The 25,806-nt window shown below is 39.2% G+C and overlaps 1 protein-coding gene across 1 annotated transcript; it reads right to left on the bottom strand.

Moving 5' to 3' along the window:
* Positions 1-996: 996 nt before the first annotated feature.
* On the bottom strand, positions 997-25,806 carry NSUN6 (NOP2/Sun RNA methyltransferase 6). The gene is made up of 12 exons (XM_063303546.1): positions 25,707-25,806; positions 20,467-20,577; positions 18,430-18,585; positions 16,848-16,927; positions 15,131-15,240; positions 13,887-14,040; positions 11,055-11,136; positions 9,280-9,399; positions 5,946-6,090; positions 4,431-4,579; positions 3,413-3,538; positions 997-1,575 (listed from the first exon to the last, which is right to left on the bottom strand). The coding sequence occupies exons 2-12, from the start codon at positions 20,539-20,541 to the stop codon at positions 1,369-1,371; spliced, it is 1,404 nt and encodes a 467-aa protein (XP_063159616.1). The 5' UTR covers positions 20,542-20,577; positions 25,707-25,806; the 3' UTR covers positions 997-1,368.

Here is a 25,806-nt window from a genome sequence, read left to right as displayed (position 1 = left end):
CATGTTACTTATCCCTGAACTAGGGATTCTAAGCATTCTATCCACTTCACTTCCAGATGAAAACAGGTTAATGTTTCTGTTATATTTTTCTATAGTTTTTCATCATACACACTATCCAACACCTATTTTTGTTGCAGGTTTGAGATGTTTTTTAACATTATGCCAAACGCTGCAATTCTTACAATCATTTGCACCAGATACAGTACAAAATTACTCTCTACTCCCTTGTCCCTTGTCTAGATAGTGAGATTTCAGTAGGACAGTATAGTTAAACCTTTTCATAAATTAAGATACAAGCGTGAAATGATACAAGTCTACAGTGCTTATTCATATGGCTCAAAAAAGTATCATACAACTTGAAAAAGTGCAGAAAAGTATAACCAAAATGATATGAAACTGGAAGAGCTTCCTTATGTTGGAGGAGGGCTGCTGAAAAAAGGCAGATAAGGCAGCCATGATAGATATAAAATCAAGCATGATGTGGGTAATGTTGATGCACGCACACGCACCATACCATTAAAATCCACTGAGGCTTAATGGAGAATGATTTCATACAATGCATAGATTTGTGGAATTGTTTTCCCTTCAGACATGGCAAAAGTCACCAATACGTGGTTTTAAAGGGGAACTAAAATTCAAGAAGGATGTGAGTGTTCAGAAGACAAGTCGGGGGATTTGCCTTGTTTCCTCAACTCAGTATTTCTTCTTTGGCTCCGCTCCATAGTCAAATACAACACATCTGATCTTGGAACAGTCAACTTCGCATTCCTGAGAGCATAAGAGAACATGTACTGATATGTAGATAGGCGCAAGCAAAATACAATTAAATTTGTAGGGAAGCAGTTAGAAAGCTCTCACATGAAGTACTAATAAAAAGCAGTCAGATGCTCATATATCGCCAACTTTGATTAAATAAAGCTTTTTAATACCATAAAATTGTTTTTCAAAATCAGCAATTTGTAAGATGTTATAAAACATATCAGAATGGTTTTAAGGTTGATTTTGTACTCAGAATAGTATATTTTGAAAGCAGGATTCCTACTGTACATGATTGTAAACAAAACCATCTGAACAAATTGACCGGATTTCAGAAATCTGGACAAGCCGGTTTCCAGAATCAGTGACCTATTGTTAATGCAAAACCAAATGAAACTTTCCAAATTGCAACGGCCCCTTTCCTTAGGCTTGTTTCTCCAACCTGTGGATTTCTCCCAGGAGAAACAGCTGGCTGATTTTACTGCTGCTATAGCAACTATGTCGTCAGTCAGTTGGCTTGGCAACATTGCTGCAGCATGAAACACAGTTTGGAACGCTCCAAAGGCTAAGAGGAAAGACAAGATTTATTTACATTGATTTCTACAGCAATTTTCACTGCACTTTTATAAATTTTGCAATAAAAAATCCTATGCAGTCTTTATTTGCTAGATGTATCAAATCTTCATATTTGACATCCTGCAAAGAATAAAAGTCCATTCCCTGTAAAATGACTTCAGATGGATCAAATCTCTGTAGTTGTTTCAGCTGCTCAGGTGACAGTCCAGCTCCCATCATGCCTTCCCCTCCAACATGGGGCTCCTTTTAGGGAGGAAAATAAAAGAAGCCGTTTTAATTGTTTGGCTGGTCATTATTTAACTTAAAATAGAAGCTGATATTTATAAAGGTCAGTACACTAGCTCTACCTTTGCAAGAACATTACTGGAATATTTTTATAGCAGCAAACTGTTCTTGCGTTTGTCTTGCTATAATCCTCTGTGAAGAATGAAGATTCAAAATGAAGATGTAAAGCCAATGATATAAAAAGGATAAAAACCGCTCGTGTCATCAGTAATATAAGAAACCCTAATTTGGTTAACACTAACCAAACTATCCTCCTTAATAGGTACAGTTTATATCTATACACATTATTTGATTACTACGTTGTACCAACTAAATATAGATGAAAGGGGAGATGATTATATTAAGTTGACATCTAAAATGAGTTCCTTGGTTCTAGGTGCAAGCCAGTTCCTATGTTAAGTAACAAAAGTGTGTTAAAACTTAGGCTTCAATCCCAGAGACACTAATATGGGAATATGTCTCACAGAATTCAGTTTACCCTTCTGCTACTCCCAGTGTCCTTTGCAGGAGGCAAATAGGTAGGCAACATAAGAGCTGACAGGTCCCTATTCTGATGAGTTTTACAACAGTTGGCAGGTTTGCAGGCTCCGGATCCCCACCCTGCTAAGCAGGTGGAAGATGCAGGACTGAAATATTGTATGATCTATGATTAGGGGATCTGTCATGCTTTACCTAGTAAATCAAGTGTTCAATATTTTAAATATGTCTACTTAATAGAACTGATCAGCTGATTTAGTTTGGGTACTAAGAATGCAAAGGCAATTCTTTAAGTCAAATGGTCCAGCAAATTAAGGCAAAATCCATTTTCTTGCCTTACAGGATTCACTACCCAGCAACAACAGTTCTGTGGCAGGAATATATAATGTTGATTCTGCATGCTTTGAACAACACTCTTCCTAATACTAAAACCCTATTAAAATGTCTGTTTCCCTTCTCTAAGGCATATAACCAAGCAAACCCCAGAGCTGCTGTACATCCTTCTCCCAAACAGCTCCCATTCCCAAAGTAGATTGAACAGTGTTTAGTTTCCTTCCAGAAGCATCCCATTTTAGCATTTGTACCATACATTTCAAAAAACAGATCAAGCATTTAATCAAACCAATCCAACTTCTGTCCAAGTTGGCTTCTTCAACCAACCAAGGCTTGTTTTAAACACAATCCCTAGGGTTTACACAATGCTACACCAGTTTTTTTGTTTTGTTTTTTAAGTGAAACAAAACAACTGCAGAACGTTTCTTTGCTGCAGTGTCACAACTGGGAGTAGGGGGGGCAAGCGGGGCATGTGCCCCAGGAACCATGCTGGGGGGTGCCAAAATGAGCGCGGGGGGGCGCCAAAATAGGTTTGGAATCCATGTTTGCCCCAGGTGACACAGGCCCTAGTTGCAGCCCTGCTTAGCTGTTCAGGACAGGAAGCTGGGTGAAAATTTAAGGCTCATTCTAGTTCTTGTGTGTAGTGCTAACCCATGGCTTAGCAAGATATGCAAGTTCATTGATGCCTCTGCTCTTCTCAAATGCTTTCTTGTCTATAGATGTACTCAAAAGGTGGAAAAGAGTTTAAAAACGATTACAAAAGATAATTTTATCCATCTGCCTAGGAAAAATATTAACTACAAGAAGAGCCAAATAAAAGAAATAGATGATAGATATTTCTTTGTCTGAACTCAATCTTTGTAGCTACTAAAATGGCTGTAATTGGGTGTAATCTTCCACAAGATGATTTCAATTGTCAATATAATATAAAAGTGGGAAACATATAGCTAGATAGATGGAATTTTACAAAGACATTTGTTCTTACCTGTGACTCAAGCTGGAGGCAAGGGAAAGTTTCCAGTGCCCAAGCCACTTGCTCTTCATTCTCAGAAAGGGTAATTGTGCAGGTACTATATACTAAGATGCCTCCTGGCTTTAGCAGTTGCACTGCCTAAAGTGATAATCAGATTTTCACTTTCTAGATTTTTTTTCAGTATTTCACAAACAAAACTATTCTTTTTAACAAATAGACTAGTTCAAAAGCTGCTCTATAGGTCAGTTGCATAGTCCACATTAATCCTAACAAGGTGTCCCAAGTCTAATGGCTACTAATCATGGAGTGATTCCATGGAGCCACCATGGAAACATTGCTGGAACTGAAGAGCCCTTTTTATTGGGCATGCATCTCCACAGCCCTGCCTCTCCTTTATTTTGCAGCCAAACTTTGCTGGCAACAGCTTGTGGTGGAATGGAGGCTAGTCACAAATCAAGCACCCTTGAAAGCTGAAGACAGTTGAGAAGAACTAATATCTCAGATAGTTTAAGCTTCCAGGTGGCACATTATTTACCAGAAGATATTCTCAGATGATGATCTGATAATTCTCCAATTGTTTCTCCTTTAGGAGAAAAGGAAGGAGAACCTGAAGATAAACCTTAAAGAAATGTCTGGAAGACTTTAGGACAACATTTGCTTTCATTTTGGCCCAATATATTCCAACAGACAGCAGAAGATAGCTGAATAAATAAACAGGCAGAGTTTCAATTGCACCATTATAGCTACCATCTTGATTATTTTCCTCCATACCCTTTTTCAGGAATTGTAACATAACCAAGGTACAAAGTAAAATTCTTCAATAAAATTATGTCCTGAAGGCAGCCAAACTACTTTCTGTTTTAAGGATATGAGAAAAAGTTTATAGAACATAATCTGATATCAACACTTCGACATGAATCCTTTATATTAATTTTAATAAAATTTGTTTCTTTTAAAACAACCCAGTAATCAACTGAAAACTCCCAACTCCCTTCATATTTTATTTAGTAGTTTTTACTATTAAACATACCACTCTAAAAAGTTTGCGCTGCAAAGGTTGATAAGAAGTTACTTCTTTTAAAGACCATGAATAAGCCAAATTTGGTCTCTGTCCCATTCCACTGCATGGAGCATCAAGAAGTATCCGATCAAATGACTCAGGTAAGAATGGAGGTCCTTCTGCAAAAAAACCAAGTCTCCATTTCAAAGATTATAGCCAATATACGTTGCATACCTAACCCTGTTATTAGTGAAAATTTCAAAGTACAGTTAGTTAAAACTCCATGAGTAACATCAATGTAGCTAAACTGGTAGAATCCACAAATAGAACCCTATTGGTGTTGGTTCAAAGTCTTTTTAATTAAATAACTGCTTATAAATAGCCATTGTATTTGGACAAAGAAATTAGTGTTCCTTTTCCCTTCCAATGGAAGGCAAAAGGAACACTAATTACACACTAATTTCTTCCTGTGTAAAAAGAAAATACGCATCCTGTTTAGTTGGTATACAAGTCAATCCAATTTCCTTAAATCTTTATCATGATGTCAAGTCAAGTTTTAATTAGTGTGCTGAAGCCCTCTGTGGAATACAGACTAACACTTCACTAGTACTGATGAAAAATGAACCCAGGTACTAACATTTCTAAGTTATAACTTTGTAGAAAGTCAAAGTATGTTCATGAAACAATTGATGTGGTAAGATTAAGTGCATTAAGAGGACATTTTAAGGATCTGTTGGACAAGCAATCTTCTTACTTTAGCCACCAAGCTGCAGTAAACAATGATTAAAAAAACAGTAGATCTTCAGTAAAAGTAGTTCTCTCTTCCTCAGTCTCTCCCATCATATGTGCTCTGAGCTACCCCTATGAAACTGGTAAGCTTCAGAAATTTTGATACAGGTAGTCCTTGCTTAACGAATATTTGTTCAGCAACCGAAGTTATGACATTGCTGAGCGAATGGTAGTTATGGCCGGTCCTCAAAGTTACAGCCGTTGCAGCACCCCCACGGTCACGTAATCAAAATTTGGGTGCTTGGCAGCCCACCCACATTTATGACCAAAGCATGTGCTTTAACTCCCCCCACCTGCCTATCTCCTCTCATCTTTGCCCTCTTGACCGCCCTGCACTCCGCCATCTACCCCTGCCACCTCCGCCCCCACAGCTGACCTTCGCCATTTTCTTCCTCCTGCTGCTGAGGCACACCCAGCCGAGGCCTCATGAGGCCACATGAAGGGCCAGCAGCAGAGAAGTGTGAGGTCGTCGTCTAACAGTGGCATAGTCCTTGCATAACGACCACAGACAGGACTACCAGACTACTGGAGTTGCTGTCACTAAGCATGCAATCATGTCATGTTTCATCTAACAAGCACTTTGCTTAGTGATGAAAATTCCAGCCCCAATTAGGGTCATTAAGCAAGGACTACGTGTACCATTTCTGACTAACTTTGTCTTAACTGTTCCATCCAAATCCAAGCTGAATTATCCTTTAAGTCAGACTGTATTAAAACATGTATTACTCCAGGAACAATAGTTAAAATTCACATTACCTTGCCCATCCTCTCTTTTGCTATCAGCAAGTACCTTAGTAGCATCATAGCAAAAAGCTTTAATACAATTCAACTTTAGTAATGCAGCATTTTGTTCAATCTTTTTCACTCTGTCTGCTATCTTGTCCAGGGCTATCACTTCCCCCTAAAATATATTGAAAATGAAAAGTTTTGAATGACATAAACAGCTCTAAAATTGCTGAAGTATAGAAATTGATACACCTAATTTTAAATAACTAAAGTGCAATGCATGAAGCACCAGATTTTCTCAACACATGATCTGTCTTGGCTCCAATGCCATAGGTAAAGGTAAAGGTTTCCCTTGACGTAAAGTCCAGTCGTGTCTGACTCTAGGGGGCGGTGCTCATCTCCGTTTCAAAGCCTTGGAGCCGGCGTTGTCCATAGGACACTTCCGGGTCATGTGGCCAGCATGACTCACGGAACGCCGTTACCTTCCCGCCGAAGCGGTACCAATTAATCTACTCACATTTGCATGTTTTCGAACTGCTTGGTGTGCAGAAGCTGGGACGAGCAACGGGAGCTCACCCCGCCGCGCGGTTTCGAACCGCCGACCTTCCGATCGACAGCTCAGCGGTTTAACCCGCAGCGCCACCGCGTCCCTTAGATGCCATACACATCTGTTTTCCCAGATGAGATGTGGAGAAATTGCCCCAAAGACCCCCAGATTAGCTATGATGCCTGCATCTGAAAAACTTGTAGTAGCTTTTCCCATCTATTTCAGTGTCGTCATATCATTCTGCATCCCTTAAGCAACAGTTTGACTTAATATCACATTACAGTTTATTCATGACAAACGTCACCAAGCAAAGTAGCATATTTCATTCAAATGCTGTAATACATGTATGTATGCATGTCTAGATCTAGTTTCTTCCATGTCAATATTCTCTGTGCAGAAACCCATTAAGTGGTTTCTGCCCTTAAAATAACCACTTCTGAGGGTATGTTTTCAATTCAATCTGCTACATTAAGTGTGGGACATGCTACGCATGCATCTTTTGCAAAAGTGTGCTGATACAGAAATACAAATGGATAAAAAGGGCAATGCCACACATAAACACTTCACTATTAAGTAATTTAAATAGAATATTATTGCTGTGTTTCATGGATGCGTTCTATGTGCTGACAGTTTCTCCACACTGGAAAACTAAACAGTTCAACAGCATTATATCGAGAAGGGGGACATTTGTATGGCTCTCTGTGAACACATTGGTAGTTGCAACTAAGCTTCCCTAGTCAATTCAAGTTGTTCAGTTTTTGACTCCAGAACACCACCTTAGCCAAGGCCTGGGAGAAGAGCCAAGTGTTTAAGGCCATTCAGAACGTCATCAGGGTGGAAACCACCTGGATATCATGGGGAACCTCATTCCAGAGGGCAGGTGCTGGGATAGAGAAGGTATGTTTCTAGGGTCTCGATAAATGACAGTTTAATCAAAAGAACCCAGGCTGTACCAACTCTGTTGGTTCGTACTAGCTGGAGATAGGTGGTCCCTCAGATAACCTGGCCCTATGCCATGTAGGGTTATAATTAGCAACTTGAATTGCACCAACCAGCACAGCTCACAAAGTAGGGGTGTCACATGGACACACTGATGGCCATCACTGCACACACTGGAGCATTCTGCAGCAGATGAAGCTTCCAAGTGGTCTTCAAGGACAGCCCCATGTAAAGTGCATTACAGTAGTCAAGCTGTGAAGTGACTAGGATGTGAATGACTGTCTGAAGAGCCCCCCGATTCTGGAAAAGATGCAACTGGCCCACCAGATGGAGTTATGCATCTGGCCCTCCTGGCCAAATCTGCCACCTGATCATCAAGCAGGAGCTGTGAATCCAGGAGGACCCCAAGACTGAACACCATCTTTGAATAAGAAAATGCAACCCCACCCAGGGTTAAAGATGGAACATTCCCGATCCAGCTGCCTCTAATATCCACAACCATTCAGTCCTGATAGATTTGAATCAGGGTCAGTTCCTCCCTATCCAGGGAGGAGAAAGCGTTGAGCCCTGTGTTACCTCACAAAGGAGGTGCCTAGGGAACAACCTCTCCCCCTCCAGCCAACACCAGTTGGAATGGCTCTGGAGGAAAGAAGAGAACCATGTGAAACAATGCTCCGAACTCCTAACCTCTGAAGCCAATCCAGAAGGATACTGAGGTTGAGTGTAACAAGACCTGCCCTGAGATCAAGGAACATAAGAAAGAATGCACCTCTGTCCAGCTCTCCCACAGGTCATCTATAAGCGCAACCAAGGCTGTCTCCATACTAAATTCTAGCCTGAAACTAGATTGATATGGGACTAGATAACCTGCTTCCTCCATGGTCCTCTGCAACTAAAAAAGGAAGGTTGGAGACAGGTCAATAGTTATCCAAAATGGCTGGGTCCAGGGATTGTCTCTTGAAGAAGCGGTGCACTACCACCTCCTTCAAGGCCAAAGGCACCACCTCCTCCTTCAGTGAGACTACCACCATAGCATGGGACCAAGCACAAATCACTTCCCTGCTACCTTAACCCAGGAGGGACCTGGGATCAACAAACAGGTGGCCAAACTAACATCACAAAGTACCCTTCCTCTTCTTCAAGAGTCACCAACTCAAACTCATCCCAGATCGCTCCACAATAGTCATGCATCAGGCACAACTCATAGTTCATTGGACAGCCCACTTGAAATTTCTAAGTTTCTTAACCTTTTCAGCTGAAATAAACATTAGCTAAATTTGTATTATGTCAAAATCTGAAGTGGTTCCTTAGTGCCATCCAAGCTAAATTTGCTTGAACAGTTCCTTGCAGTACTCAGCTTTCCCCCTATTTTTTCCAAAACAAGGATGCAGAACTTCGCTAGTGCTTTTTGCCTACTCTTTTTCCAAGGTAAGAGTCCAGAAACTTTTTCAGCCTGATGGCTATTTATAGCCTTTGAGTAGCACATGGTGGCCACACTCCATAAACTAAGTAGGGTCAGGATGAAGAAGTGGTCAAACCAGGATAGAAATGGAATTGAAATCAATTTAATTTTAATTAAATGTATTTAAGATGATTACTTCTCACATATTTGTGGGCATGGGTTACAAAAGCACATGAGCAATTTATTGCTTGAACTGATAGATTTGTGGTGAGTAACTCAGAAAGTTCAATGTCCCTTTAATGATCCAGTATAGTCTGACTGATTAGAAAACTTACAGAAATTTCAAGTATGAATGCTGTGCTATTTTGAATTACCTGTAAATTTCAGCCAATGTGTGAAATAAGCTATGCTAATGAAATGCAAGCAAGCCTCTTTGCAAAAAAATAAAAAAGGGAACACTGGAGGTGGTGACTCACCTCATCATGCATTAATGTTGCAAGGTGGGTGGTTTTGCCCCCGGGAGCAGCACACATGTCCAAGATTCTCTGTCCCGGCTGAGGATTTACAATGTAACTCACAATAGAAGAGGGCAAGTTCTAGGAAGGAAAGCGAGGGGAAAGTCTTTTAAGAAACCAGAGGTCACAAAAACACTGGAATATTTGTCCTGAATTTAAGCCTAACCTTTCTTCTCCTAACCGTCTAAACTGTCTGTGCATGAGTGCTTGTTCTAATTCTATAAACAATGATCCCAAATTAAAGTTATTTGGTTCCCTGGAAAAGCTGTAAACATTAAAATCCAAGCCTCTTTTGACAGCAAAAACTATTTCTTTGAAGTCAATACTTTCTCTTCCTCAGAGCTTTCGGAGGGTGGGTGACAGCTGGTATCACTGACAGGTTGGTCCCTATGGTTATTATTTTACTGTTTTTATTATTTGATGCTGCTCTTTGTTGGGCAGCTTTAACGTGCTTTTCTGTTACACTATGTATTGTAAGCTGCTGTGAGTTGCTCCAGATGCAGTGATAGACACGTTTAATAAACAAATATATACATGGCTGAAAGTTACAAGTCCAAGCACTCTTCCTATGGCAGGTAGGTGCCCTTGCCCTTAACTGAAGAATAAAGTATGAGTAGGCATCACTGAGATTTTAAGCACATGTGAGAGGCACCCACACAAAAAGGTGGGTATAGGGAATACGGCTACTCACAAACTGGTAAGGTAGTTCCTCACCACACTCTCTAGCCTCCCACATTCTGTATCCCCTCCCTCCCTCCCTCCCTCCCTCCCTCCCTCCCTTCCCAGCCATACTCCAAACCAAGTACTGGGCTGCACCCATCCCCTTTTGAATTTTCTAAGCCTGCCTATGGAGGCTAGACACAACCCAGAGGCACAGTTAGAAATACAGAATGATGCTTGAAGTTGATGTTTTGCAGGATGCTTGCTTCCTGTTCATTTTGAATTAAAAGCATTTAAAACAAGTAACATTAAGTGGAACAAAATGCAGGTGGATGCCAAGAGACGTACTGAGAGACCATCTCAAGCATTACACCGGTGACCCTCTGCTAGGGTATATGAAACTGTACTTCTGAGTAAATGTGCACTGGATGATGTTGCCAGGTATTTTTTTAACCAATGAACACCTGGCATTGATTTATGAAATATTTTAGACTTGGGAATACAGAAAGTTGGGAAATGTCTTATTGTTACTTTAAATGTACAAATAACAACAAAACAACAACTATGTATTAAACACTCCATTTTACTTTTCTCCAGAAATTCAGATCTTTACAGCAAGGGTTAAAGACAGAAGCCTTCCTAACCCTGATGTTTTTTGGAAGCAAACCCTGGAGAAAACATCAGGATGACCTGGGCATACTTAACTGAATTCTTGAACTGGAATTAAACAAAAGAAATCCTAAACACTATTGCATTTCACAAGAAGCACTAGGAAAAATGAAATCCAGCTTAGTCCCAGTGGAACATAGCACATACAAAAATACTACTAGAGTCTGATCGTAAATATATTTAGATTTCACATTAAGGTCTTTATTAAAAACTCAGTTCTATTAAATTACATGGCCTGTTTGTTTCTGACTTAGTATGATGTATGAATTCAGCCATACCACTGTAGTGTCTAAGCAATGGCTATGGTTTACAGTAGTGTATGTGAATCCAGCTACTGTGGCTTGATCCCAGGAATACATCGAAACCTTAATGTTCAGGAAATAATATTCATTTTGAACACAACTTACCTGTAAAAATACATAACTGGATAACATGTTGTCAAATGAAAGACTACAGTAAATTGGTTCAGTCATTTTTATTCCCAGCCCTCTGAAAGGTATAACACAGAATGGTGAATAAACTGCCTGCTCCACAGTCTGACATTATTTAAATATACAATACTTATTGGGGATGTCATATAATATATGCCATTAATTTAATTTTTTTTTTACTTTTAGGAACATTAATTAGAGAATAAGCCTTTTGAATCCATGTATTTTTCAACTTAGCATAAAATGTGTATTCCCAAATGGGTTTGTTGGACTGCTTAGGTATGACTTATTTTCAACAGTGAAAGCAATTTATTTTGAATTATCTAAATAATTTTCTTCCATAGAAATGTGACTTGCAGTTTAGTTGCTTGTCTTGTATAATTTTATTGTAATAAATGCTTTCACCAATATATCAATCAAAATCCCTAGGGAAATTCTTGGGAGGTTTCTAAAAATGTTGCTTCTGTACCATTACTGTATAAATCATTTCATATTAAAATAATCCAATATGTAAGACTTATTACAGTCACAGACTCTGAGCCTAACGAAGTCCAGAGGATGCATATAACATTAGGAATAAGGAAAAAACATCATGAAAGCTACTTTGAGCTCTAAGAAAAAAGTGGGATACAAATGATGATGATGACCGCCACTACTATCCTTAGGGTCCATATCAATTCCAGATCAATATCTATTTGTAGCACCTTAGGGAAATTCCTAATTCATATTTTCTGTAGACCGTTTCTACCTCTTCTTACATTACATTGCTGTTGTAAGAACTGCTGCAATGGAAGTCCTTTACAAGTCATCGGTAAAAAGGTAAAGGTAAAGGTTTCCCTTGACGTAAAGTCCAGTCGTGTCCGACTCTAGGGGGCGGTGCTCATCTCCGTTTCTAAGCCTTGGAGCCGGCGTTGTCATAGACACTTCCGGGTCATGTGGCCAGCATGACGACTCGGAACGCCGTTACCTTCCCGCCGAAGTGGTACCTATTGATCTACTCACATTTGCATGTTTTCGAACTGCTAGGTGAGCAGGAGCTGGGACGAGCAACGGGAGCTCACCCCGCCGCGCGGTTTCGAACCGCCGACCTTCCGATCGACAGCTCAGCGGTTTAACCCGCAGCGCCACCGCGTCCCTTCTACAAGTCATCGGTATAACATGAAAATACTTGTGTTGGATGGTTACATCAATACTATAATTTCTAACCACCCTGAGCTGGCCCAGTTTCCAAGACTGAAGATGTCAGCAGAGCTAAGAGAAAATTAACCAGTCATTGCAAAGGAAGTCTTCACAATTGTTTTAAAACAGTTTTGACAGAACGATTCAATATTCTAAGATCTCAACAAAATAATAGGAAAATAAAAAGAGGGGGACTACAAATCAAACCAAGCATGTAAGTGATAAATAACTGCAGTCAGCATGAATAAATGCTTCTTACTGGGCAGAACAGTTAGAACACGATAAATAAGGACAGACTAAACTGTTGCAATCTCACTGTAGTCATCAGTCAGGCTTAAACTATTCCTGATAGATTTCTTAATTTAGCTGAAAAGCAAAGGATGATTCAAGTAAAAAATGTCCCAAGGCTTTTTACATAAATGCAACTGCTCCAAAGTTACATCTTGATCTAAAAACAATTTCTGAATAAATTCAGTACACACAAACTTGTATATAAATATAGGTAACTTTTAACAATCAATCTTTAAAAATGCTTATTAATTTTCTTAACCTTAAAAGATGGGAGAAAGAAATGGAGTAATAATGATTGGGCATCACCTGAAGGAGTTAAGTAGCACCTTTTCTGACTCACACGTTTTAGTAAACAGAGTAAGCTTTTGTGAACTGCCTTCTGATTTTTGCCACCATAGACTAACACAACTCTCCTCCTACAGTGTGTATCACCTCACTCTTTTTTATTCAGGCCTTACAGTACTGAAATTCCATTGCTTGCTACTAAAGCAAATCTTCCATCTGTTCTCCACTACCTTTTTTTTTTTAATGTTTAATCTAGCCATGCCCTTAGTGAACCTATGGTACTATCAAGGCTACAATGTACTATTATGCAAAAAGTACCTCGGTGGTTAACTTTGCACTACTGTATTACTGCAGCATACAGCCTATAGATCAGTAGTATCTGAAGACATCACTTTACCCAATTTCTCAAAGACTAGTTCCTGAGATCTCTCAGTTTCTGAGGATACCCGAGAATAATTTATCTGGTCAAGCAATGAGCTTTTCAATGGTCTCAATCCAAATCCAAATCCATACTTTTGCACTGATTTTTAAACCAATGGCAGGCCAAATAGCTATTTAATTTAGCATTATGATCCCCTATTGCCAACCTGATCCATTTTGGAAAGCTCACAAAACAGAAGATACACCCAACAGAATCCTCTTGCAATGGTACCTTCCATATTGGAACACTGAAAGTGGAAGCCAAGAGGGCTGATGCCAACTTCATAAAGTGTAAAAGGTTACAAATGTGACTCAAAGGATAAATATGTGCTACTGAGACTGCCACCTTGGATTTTAACATCAGTGCTAAACGATCTCCCTTCCAAACAGGCAGATTTAGATTCAGCAGGTCAAAAATAGACAATACGTTCAAGCAAATTTTGTTCAAAAGCCGCAATATTTGAGAAATAAACCCAACAGGAATTTAGACTAAAGTATTCTTCCCTCAATTTTCAGTGTATTAAAAAATAAAATTAGTTGGATGGCAAGATGACTTATAAACAGCTGTAGCTTTCTATTAAAATAAGCTATTTGGGGCAGATTTTCAGTCATGATTATACACTTCTGACTTACTTCAATGGGCCATTAGAAGTAAATATTTCACTGCGGCTCAGTTCCGAAATCCCATTTCCAATGAAAACTTTGTTCCCAAAAAACTCTTTGGCTCCTCTTTTGCACTTCCCTTCAATATCAGAGTACACTGAAACCACACTGCCAGCTTTCATGACTGGGGAAAAAAGAGGGAGAGAAGTCTTTGGATTCTGTTTTCCTTGGCTCAAGAACACAGACCCAGCCATTCACTGGGGATTTTGCTAGGCCGCATATTCGAGCCCCATGCGTCCAAAAGAATCTGCTTGAGTCAAGATAAGCTCTGGAAAAACATCACTGATGGCTATTCCAGATGCAGACTTGGCAGCATTTTACTTAACTTTTAAAGAAATACATCCTAATGTATAATCCTCAAAAATATTAATGTTCAGTATTCTAACACTGTAGGCTTACAGGTTATGGAAGGGGAAGGGAGGGAGAATAGGACCTATAGGTTGAACCAGTTGTCTAAAGGCATGAAAAAATGAGATCATAATGAAACTCTGGTAATGGATTTGTTAGCACAGCTGCAAGGGAGCATCACACTACTGCCTAGAAATAAGCAGGCTGAAAACAGGCATGTGGACTTTGAAGAAGCAGGATGGAAAGAGTATTGACACTTTTGAACTCTGGTATTGAAAAAGACTCTTGAGAATACCCTGGACAGCCAAGAAAACAACAAATGGACCCTAAAATAAATCAATCCAGAGTTCCTACTCAAGGCACAAATGACCAGGTTCAAATTATCCTACTTCGGTCACATTATGTGAAAACCTAGCTCTCTGGAGAGGTCTATAATGCTGGGAAAGGTGGAAGGAAAGAGAAGAGAAGAGGGTGACTACCACCAGACATGGGTAGACTGTTGAAAGACTTGAAGGGATAGATTGGGGGACAGACCCTTCTGGAGAAAATGTGTCTATGTGGTCTCTAAGAGTCAAGACCAACTTGATGGCGCATAATCCATCAATCAATCAATCAGGCATGAGGAAATACACATAGAAAGAGTCTTGAAATGGGTATGGATAGGGGGATTCTTGAAAATTCAGTTTTAACATACAAAAATTAAACCTTATCAAAAATGGCTACAGCAGTGTATCAAATATAAAAGAACAAGATGAAAGGTATACTAACACTCAAAGGGAAAGCATACACTAACACTCAAACAATTGTCTGTTACAAAGTATAATTTTTCCATAAACTTATATGTAAACACGCACAATTACTCTTACATTTTGAAGCAGATATAATCCCAGGAGCATAAACATGTGCTCCACGAAGCACCGCACTTCCACATTGTGCATCAACGATCACTTCATTTGGCAACCTTTGCAGATCCTTTCTGTAGTGGAACAATGGTGTTTAAATAACATTAGTTTATTGGTATTACTGGAAGGGAAGCTAACTTGACCGCTTCAGCTGTACTCATCTTTCCCTCTCGCACACACAGCTAGTTATGTTTTTCCTGTTTACTGGCAGTGCATTTGCTTTCTAGTTTTTGAATTTCATTTAGAGCCTTTAAAATTTCAAAGTTGCAGCTTATAATAGTTGTATTTGGAAACCATATTTAGAAAATGTAAAAATGTGTTTCATAAAACTAAGGGATTCTCCTGACTAAGCAAGAACCATGCCGAGACGAGGAAGAAGTCTCTAGTGCTTTATTATTGCTATAGTAGACAGAAAATCCTACCAAACTGAAGAAGCGTGGGAAAACCCAGACAGATGAACCCCCAAAAGTCAAGGCAGGTCTGCTCTGTGTCTCTTTGAATGACAGCTCAAACTCTCTAAACTACGCATGAGTTTTCGCCCCTGGATAGTGGCCCCCTCCTGCTCACCATTAGTACTCATGACAGGGATTCTTTAAAAAGTAGTAATATTTAGAGAGGACACATTATTGATAGTTAATCACATATTTATTTATTTTAATTTATTTTATTTTATCCTGCCTTTATTATCTTTATAAATAACTCAAGGCGGCAAACATACCAAATACTCCTTCTTCCCCCTATTTTCCCCACAACAATAACCCTGTGAGGTGAGTTGGGCTGAGAGAGAGTGACTGGTCACCCAGCAGGCTTTCATGCCTAAGGCAGGACTAGAACTCACAGTCTCCTGGTTTTTAGCCCAGCACCTTAACCACTGCTTCTAGATTTCTGAGGTATAACCATTAGGGCTATATAGGGCTCTTGTTCTGATTGGGTGGAGATGCTTCAGAACACATGGTAGCACAAACACAGCACCTGTCTGAGACTCATTATAGCAGCTGCATCTGTTTGCAGGATCTCTCCATGGTAGCCAAGTAGTCCTGGAAAAAGATTCAGGTGCTTGAATGAGTCTCAGACAGGTGCTGCATTAACACTCCTTTGTGTTCTGAAACTCTCCTTCACAGTCGAATCCAAAGCACTGCACAGCAGTAATTGCAATTTTTTTCCCCACCATGTATCACAGCAGGCCTTTATAAGGGTTAAAACATAGACATTCTAGAGAAAGTTCAGTTGTGCTTCTCTTTCATCCTCCAGCACACAGATTAACTTTTATCAATGAAACCCAGGTTATTGATGAAATAAATAAATAAATAGCTGCTTTGAGTAGGATAAAAATATTTCAAATAATGTGAGCTTATCTTTGGTTTGTTTGAGCATGCAAAAGGCACATAACCCATGGTGTGAAGCTGAGCTGCCTGAAACTGCTTGTCAGATTTAATCAAAGAAACATGGAGGACAAACACGTGAGGCCAAGATGTGCTGCAGTTCATCTCCTTCATATCAAATTATAGTTTAAAATGAATATGTGAGCTTATTATTTATTCCATGTTGATAAGCAGTGATATCCTACATATTAGCTCTTTTTAGTGCATCATCTATATATTCAAGATCAGGATTGCTCTAGGAGTGTTTTGTTTCTAGAATGAAATCAAATTCAATCATGAAGATTCTAAAAAACACAAACCTGGGCCCAATAACAGGAATAAGTAACATGTCAGGAAGTTCTGGATGCTGTAGAACTGGAACACTAAGACTTTCATATTGCTATAAGTTGAAGAAGGATAAATTATAGTTATTGTATTCATCATCACTAACAGTTTCAATAGACAGAAGTATTTATGATCAAAATAAGTAGAGACTGTATAGTAGCAGTGTCTGCAGGAGGACTCAGCATCTTCTGGATGGCAGGTATACTCCAGTGGATATCACAACTGTACAACTTGCAATGACATGCTTCCTTTCAGAATTCAAGGACACATTCATCAACCTACTTCAGATCCTACCAAAAATAAGTACGTTCACAAATGGAATTATATTGTGGAGTTCCACCCAATGCTATATAGTGCTCAAGCTTTCTGCACATTTCGGAACCCTGTATGGACAAAGTTCCTTTCTCTACAGAAATTCACAAAGTATATGAGGATATCTGAAAGATGGGTTATGTTACACATTCTAGGCCATTTCAGTAACAGTTCAAAGAATGATTTTCTCTTACATTATTAGCAAGTATGGAAGTAGCATGCTGCTGAAAATCTTCATTTAGGATAGACTTAATGATCCACATAGAGTCCATTCAAAGAAACAGCAAAACAAACAATGGAGTCCTTTTGGGACGGCGTGATGATAGAACGCAAGCAATAATGTAGTTGCTTTTTTAAAAAACAACACAACACTGATTATTCTCCCTGTTCACCGTATGGTAGCCTGCTAACGGAAGCTTAGCATAAGCTGATTCCAAACATATCCTTGCTTTGCACTGACTCCCTCTAAATGCCGAAACATCCATTATTTATCTGTAGAGAAACAAACAGGATTTGCCAAGGCAGATACAGCGGCATTACATAACCATCTGCTTTACAGATCAAATAATACGGAGCAAATTTTCTCTGAAACAAAGAAAAGGATAATTCTTTAAAAAAGAAGAAAAACAAAAGTTCTGAGGTGATAATATTTTAGATCCCAGCCTTGGATCTATGGCAGATGTTGTGCCACACAACTAGATTTAGGCCTTAAAACAAGTCATTCTGGAGCTGGATGAAGGCAACAGTAGATTCAATGTCTCTTTGTTCTGCTGAGTAGTCCCTGAATTGGGTGTATCAAGCATAACAGGCTGAGCATAGCCAATTTTGTTTTATGGCCATAACAGCAAAGTTTTTTAAAAAAGAAAATCCATTGGCAAAAAAAACCCTTGCAAAATCTACCTCCATTTCTTAACTGCCTCAGCATGCCATGGCAGGGTTTTAGAAGCAGCAGATAGTCCAACACATCATTTCACTCACTCACTTGGCATTGCTTTCTTTCACTCTGATTTATATGCAATTTATTTAGTTTATTACAGGCTGTACCAGCAACACGGTATCTGTATAATTTTTTGAGATGCAAACTCATCCCAGTATTTCCATGAAGCTTCTAATTAAAAACATTAGCAAGTGCAATTATTATTTCTATTAAAATGGTAGCATATAATTTAGCTTTATTTTGCAACACCCTATTGTTCAACTAACTGACAGGTAGATGAACAACCAGGAAGAATGTATAACACTGACCTTTTGGATCTCTTTGGAAAGCAGATTTCTTACATATTCCACAGAAGCCAGATGTGTGTTTACTCGAACACTGGTGAAAGCTGGTGGATGAGCTAAATTATTTAACAAGGACTCATATTTCTGTTCTGCTTTCAGTGGACCAATAAATGTTGTGAGCTTAAAATAAAAGTAAAGAAACAAAATACATTTGATTGGCAATAGTAGCATTTCATGGATTTATAGGACAGTTAAAGAAGAGTTCTTGAGATTCAGATGGGATTTATAAAGTAGATTTTCCTCCTGAAGTTCATTTGATGTTTCATAATCATGATGGAATGGTTTTATGCTTAGTTGTTGCTAGGTATATTCATTTTAATTAAAGATTCTATTGTTACTTAATGTTGTAAACTACTATGGAGCTGGCTTTGCTGGGAGTATGTGGGCAAAAAATTGAAAATATTTTTATTATCGATGTATTTAATTAAATGCATCCACCTACACCCATGTAAAGTTATTAATGAAGTAATAGTGAAATCCCCCATATATTTATTAATATGTGAATAAGTATATTTAGTAGTTTTGTGCACAAGCCTGGGGCCCCAGGTGTGTAACGGAGCCCATCTGGCTGCTGTGTCTTTTTGTATACTTCATTATCTTTCATAATATTGTTAACCCCTCAGAGTCATGCATTTGAGATGGGTGACCATATTTATCGAATAAATAAATAAATAAAAATAAAATTCAGAGTAAATTTAAGTATATTATCATACAGCAGTCACAGGTATGCAGTTGGTAAATCTGAAGAGAGAGATCGTCCTCAACAAAATTTATCTACGTGATTAGAGTCACCACTGACTTGATGACATGTAATTAATCAATTAAAAAAATACAATTCTAACCACACAATGAGCCATAAATTAAGTGGGCAAGACTTTAATAATGATGGGGGTGGCCCATAAGCCTTCATTTGCACAACTATTTCCTACCCAGATCATTCCACTGCAATTCAGAAGCACAATGCTTTTGTTCTCATTTTCTTAAAAAATAATAAGGCAAATATGTACATTTAGTCTGTATTAGGTTTAACAAACCTATTTAAAACAACATACACACAAAGTCAAAGTTGAAAAGGCCAAAGTTTCAGCTCCACTGCTTCTATGCTTGGAGGTAGATGTTGGTTGGGTGTTTGAAGCATAGTCCAGGCTACACAAGATCACCCACCCTCATTTAAGAATTAGAGATTAAACAAGACTGATTTTCGTAGCAGATTTACAATCTCACCGTTGTTTCATTTGAAATACATTTTTATAGCTCTAACAAACCATGGTGTTATACAAGTTAAATTATAAAATCTTATTGTTTAATAAACATCTTTAGCATCGAAATATTTTATCTGAAGACATAAGCAACATGAAGAAAAAGGTACCTCATTATATTCTGACAAATAAAATCTTACCTCTCGGTTGCAGTATCTGGCACTGAATGCCTCTTTAGCTTTCATGTAGTCACTTATGCCTCCTTCTAGACATTCTCTTCCTTAGACTGGCTCTGTGCATTCCCCCCTGCCTTATGGCAGGACATACGTTATGGACAACGTTAATTCTATATATTTATTCTGAATATTTAGATCTCACCTTGTAACAAGTTTTCAAGGTGAATTAAATAATAAATTAAAATAAAGCCATTTAAAATGGATAGTGTGACACATATTAACTCTAGAAGCAACATTACTTTAGTCAGAGAAACCATCCACATTTAGTGATTTATAGCACCATTGCTGGGGCAATATCATCCGTGTCTGCATTAGTGACATATTGCCAAAGCAATGGCTGAGTAACCCTATAAATCAGTAGTGTCGATAGCCCTGGAGAACAATAAAATAATTAGAAAAAAACTTTTTTTTTCAACCAGAGAAAGCTGCACAGGATCATAGTTGAAAACTTAACACTGACAGTACAAGCCAGTATTTTGAATTCAGATCTACAGGGCTGCATTCTGACAACTGCAACCTAACTTTGCCTGGTACATTGTGCATTAATCAATGAGAATAGTACTTACCTCAGCATTTTTAAATGTAGCCCTGAGATATTCTTCAACCTCTGGTTTCAGTAAGATTTTGCAGAAAATAGCCATAGCCCCAATCTATTTTTCTTTTTTTCAGGGAAACATCTGTAATAAGCAACGTATTCTTTCATCAGATATGTGCTTTTAATATATACAACTAAGCATAAAACAAAGTCAGATGTTAATAGATTTTTCACACAGACAATAAATATGCATATATCAGGAGGCCTACTTAAGAAATTTAATTGTCCTTCCATCAGCAGATCATGTTCTTTTATCAACTAACAACTTGTTTTACATATAATATTAAGCCAGCATATGGTTTGTGTGGTTATAATTTAGCATGCTGTAAATAACTAGTGTAGTTTTTAAACCATGGTTTATGGTTTAGGATATTGTATATATCCAGTAGTACTTATTCAGTAAACCATGATTAAACTCAACATGTTTTGAGTTTAATATTTAATGTTCAGCAAAACACTAGCATTCACTAACAATGATGAAACAGTTTAAAATTTAACCAGCTTGTATTTCACATTACATCCTAATGATTACACAAAATATAGTATGCTATCATGCACACCGTATATGGAGTAACGTAATATTCTCTACTATTACACTCATTCCATTTATATTTTGACTTTCTGCCCAGAGACACTCAGAGTGGTATTACAATTTATTTGATATGTCTAGAAGTAAGCTGAACTGGACTCATTCATTTTACATCCTGCCATGCTACTCAAACAAGTACACAAGACAGACTTTACTTCTAACTGGTCAGACATAAGACTAACCAGTAAAATTAGTTATTCTGGAAAGAAAGTTTGAAAAGGAATATGGGGTGGCCCAAAATCCCAACCCTATTTCCCCAAATCTTTCGCTACTAATAGAGTAAAAATGCAGATTTATTTGCTTTTTACCTCCAAAGCTGGCAACTGAAATCACATAGCATGAAATCGGATGTGGAACTGCCAGTTGCTAATCTACAGTTAAATATTGCTAAAAAAATGTGTACCAATCCCCTGGGTGCTTGAGCAGGACTCTTCTTACAATGCTTAAAAACAATGCTTAATATCCATGTAGTGCTTTCAGGTGTTCACAGTGCTTTACATGCATTATTCGGTTATGAACTTTACAAAAACGCTGTCAGTTGTAAGTCAATGTTTTCACCCCCTAAACTGCAAATTGAAGCCAGCAGTTAGGACCATCTCTCCTTCCCAACCTGTGAACCCTCCAGAGGTGTGATTTTTAATTCCCTGAATTCCCCAGCTAGCATGGTCATTGCTCAGTATACTAGGAGCTGAAGTCCTAGAAGTGGAGGATGCAAAGTTGGAGACGTTATCTCAGACTATTTTGTTTGTGTGCATGGCAGAAGTATGTCATAGCCAGGCACAGGTCAGGCTCTTTAGCGCTGTGCAACTGGACTGTGAATCCAACTACAACTAACAAACTTCATTCCTCTCCCTATTACAGAAGTGGTCCTAAAGAAATATTAATAGTATATCCCCAATGGATATCTACACAGAAGTCCCAAATCTATGCCTTGTTGATCTGGGCTCGCATAAACCTATATGAAAGATCCAGGGGACATACTATCAGTCCTTCTATGCATTCTGGAGTCCAGAGACCTAACTATTTTACTCAAGTAAGTTCTAAGGCTCATAAACTGATCGACAGCTCCTGCTGTCCCCAGGTTGTCATTGCCCCAAATTTTTATGATGCTTGACAATGCTCGGTGCAATGTAGACTAGCCTCCTCATGGTGCACCCTGGGCAACGTGACTTGTCACGGCTAAATAGTCTACACATCTGGCTGCTGGACCTCACAAGGATTTCCCAGCAAGAACAAAGCAGCACGAACACCAAACTGCTATGCCATACAATTTAAAAAAAATGCTCCAAGTAGAAAAAATAAAACTGATTTTGTTTTATGTTAGGACACCCCGTTACATCTCTTGAAACAAAATGGAAGGGCATCTCATTGTATTTCAAGCCCTGATATTTGTCCCTCTTTCAAGGATAAGGCACATAGTGTGACAACGTTCTCTGGCCAGAATAACTACTACAGCAGCCTCCACCAACTTGACTATGGATAAGTCCAACATATCTGGAGGGCACCAGGGTGGGGAAAACAATACTATATTATTCACCAAGTTCCTAATATTTGTCTTCCTTTCCTTCCTCAGAAAAGGGCATTTTCTGAACAGCTCTCTGCAGAGGTTAGGCAGGAGGAAACTATAAAGGCTCTTCTCTATGGTGTTCTGTGTGGAGGAATTTATCTAAATTCCTAACACTCCTTGAGGAGGTGGGAAAGATGAAATGGTTGCTCAGCCCTGGGAATGTAGAAAGGGTGGGAGAAACTCGGAACAGCCCCAGCTGGACCTTTCTGTCCTTAAAAAGGGACAAGGAAGGTGTTGAACAGGCTTTCAAGATTCTGCTGATATTCCCCACAATAAAGGGGCATTTCTGGCACGCCTGCAGAGTGTGCTTCTCCATCTGGCCTACTTCACAGGGCTGACATTCTGATACTGGAACTATCCCAATAGTTCTAATTCCAGCACCAAGTAATTTTTTATTATTATTATTTGTAGCTGGGCTGTTTATAGTGTTGGTTATTTCTGTTTTAACTAAGGCTCTTTTATTGTCTATTGCTGTTGCTCAATGTGTTATTGTTTGTACCCATTTTTACCCTGTAAAAAACTTGGTTGTAAAAGTAAATGGCAGGGCCAAACATATTTTAATAAACTGTTCAGAATATTATTTTCCTGATGATGATAATGTTTCCTAAAGAAAAATTATTTTCCTATGATCTATTGGAATCATATAGATAAGAAAATTAGTATTTTTTAAGCATAAGCTATTTTCCTCAGTTTTTACTCAGGGTAATCAGCCTATAGATTAGACCTGGTCTGGCCTCTTCTGACCAGTGAAGTGTATTGGCATCTCTCACATGCACAAACTTGGGTCTTGAAAAAGCCTGATGCCTTGTCAAAGGAATCTTGTAAGTTTTCAAAGAACCACAGACTTAAATACAGTAAGTAACTGAGCATCAGTAACATAGAATCAAAGACTATCAAAATAATAGCTCACTTTAAAAGTTTTATTAGATGGTTTCAAATGCAGAATACAAGCAGTCAAAGCCTACATATACTTTTCATCCTTGAGTTACAGTTTAAATGTGAAGTTTGGACAAAGAATGCCAACTTTCCGAATCAGGCATAAATGATAATCTTTCATAGATCTGTAGGCAGTATGACAGTATTGTTGTTTATCTGCAGCACACAGTCTACCTGAGGACTGTTTTTCAGATTTGTGATATGTGAACTATTGCTCCAAAAATATTGTTAAAAATAGATGATTTTCTACTTGCCAAAAAGAGTATTTGCTACTACGGAGTCTTATTGTACAATACCGAGCTGCCTAGTTAACTTTTCAATTGCTTTATACTTTGAGACCAAAGTGAACTCTTGGTTACTTAAAATTAACAGCAAAGCAAATGCTGCTCACTTATTTAAGGGCAATTTTCCCTCTGCTACATAATAAAACCCCCATGCAGTTGGAACAAAAACCCTTTTAATTGGCAACGTTAAAAAAAAATTCCATTAGCTGTAAGAGACAGTACTCTTCTTTCTGATACTGTGATGCAGAAAGCAACAACAGAAGCTGATGTCTTATTTTATTCAAAACGTTCACGTCATGCCAGTATCCTGTGTAAGCTCTGGTTCCATATGTGCCACAGGAGAGCCCGCAAACCTTTTGTCTGTCAGCTGCTTGATTCCCTGGCTCACTTAACTGTAAAATGTTTTTTAAAGAATAAAAGGACAAAGGTAAGCAGGAAAACTAGAGAATGCTCTAAGGAGAAGGCAGGTCACCTTCTGATAATTGGTGTTTTGCAACTGGCTCTGTCGCCTACTACCTTCACTTTTTTTATAGGCCAGTCCTATTTCCCCCACTCCCCAACAGATGTTTTGCAAGAGTCCCACAACAGAGAGCCAGTTTGGTGTAGTGATTAAGGTGCTGGCCTAGAAACCAGGAGACTGTGAGTTCTACTCCTCCCTTAGGCATGAAAGCCGGCTGGGTGACCTTGGGCCGGTCACTCTCTCTCAGCCGAACTCACCTTACAGGGTTGTTGTTGTGATGAAAATAGGAGGCAGGAGTATTAGGTATGTTTGCCTTGTTGAGTTATATATTAAAAAGGAATAACAACAACAACAACAACACATTCAAAATAATCTGCCAGGCCAAAAAGGTTGAAAAGCGCTGCCCCCAAACTAAAGAAGTTGGAAGGGGGTTGGACTAGAGGACCTCCAAGGTTCCTTCCAACCTATGATTCCATGGGTACCCAAGTCTTCCCTGGGCCTTTTGAAACACCTGCCTTAGTTACTCTTTATGAATGCTATAAAAGAAGAGAGAACTTGGCTAAAGTTGAGGGAAAGCAGAGCCACCCCTCCTTAATAGCACCAATTCTTATGTCAGTATTTATTCATTCTTTGGATTTGTCTCATTCTGGCTTCAAAGAAAACAAGCCATTTCACACTAATAACAACTCTACGACGCAGAGACATAGGGAGAAACTATGACCGGCCCATGATCAACCCCAAAATTCTATAAATGGGGCTTAAACCCAAGTCTCCCCCCACACCAGCTAGAACCAAAATTCTATGCAGCCTTGCTCAGCCTGGCGTCCTACAGCTTTGCTGAAATCTCCACCCTTCCTAGCTAAGATGCCATTATGAAGGAACATCATCCGCTTCGTGTCTAATCCCGTTAGCAGAAGTTGCCGAGACCCACTTTAAGACCCCCAAAAAGGCTGAGTTTCCATTCCCGTAATGTACATGGCCAGGAACGGGCGGAGTATTTTGCGAGTTGAAGCCAACCCAAGAAATTGGAGGAACCCGCACGACCACTTCCTCAGTCTTTCCGAGCAGCAATATTCCGCTGCTCGAAACGGACTCAGCAGCGCAATCCCAACCGGAAGCGACTCCTGCTTCCCGTGAGGGAGGAACGTAGGGCGGAAGGAAGGAGCTGCCATCTTTGAATAGGTCTCAGCGACCAGCCCCACTAACTTTCAGCCCAGGAATCTAACTACCTGGGCGCCCTCTGCTGACGATCGCCAGATGCTCTCCTCTCCTAATGCGCCGGAACTACAACTCCCAGAATTCCCAGCCGGGGATTTGGGAATTGTAGTCAGAGAGCCCCAGGACTGGGAAAGAAGCGTCTCTTTCTCTTCCTCACCTCATCGTTCTTTGGTCCTACCTTCTGCTTCCCTCTTTCCGGCCAGCCCGCTCGGCCTCATCCGGGGCACTAAAGGAACTCCTACCCAGCTTCGGCCCAG

This window comes from Candoia aspera, chromosome 4 (assembly GCF_035149785.1).
Source record: "Candoia aspera isolate rCanAsp1 chromosome 4, rCanAsp1.hap2, whole genome shotgun sequence".
In the NCBI taxonomy this organism is placed as follows: domain Eukaryota; kingdom Metazoa; phylum Chordata; class Lepidosauria; order Squamata; family Boidae; genus Candoia; species Candoia aspera.
The sequence above is the reverse complement of the archived record's forward strand: the minus strand, read 5'-3'. Positions and strand labels throughout refer to the sequence as shown.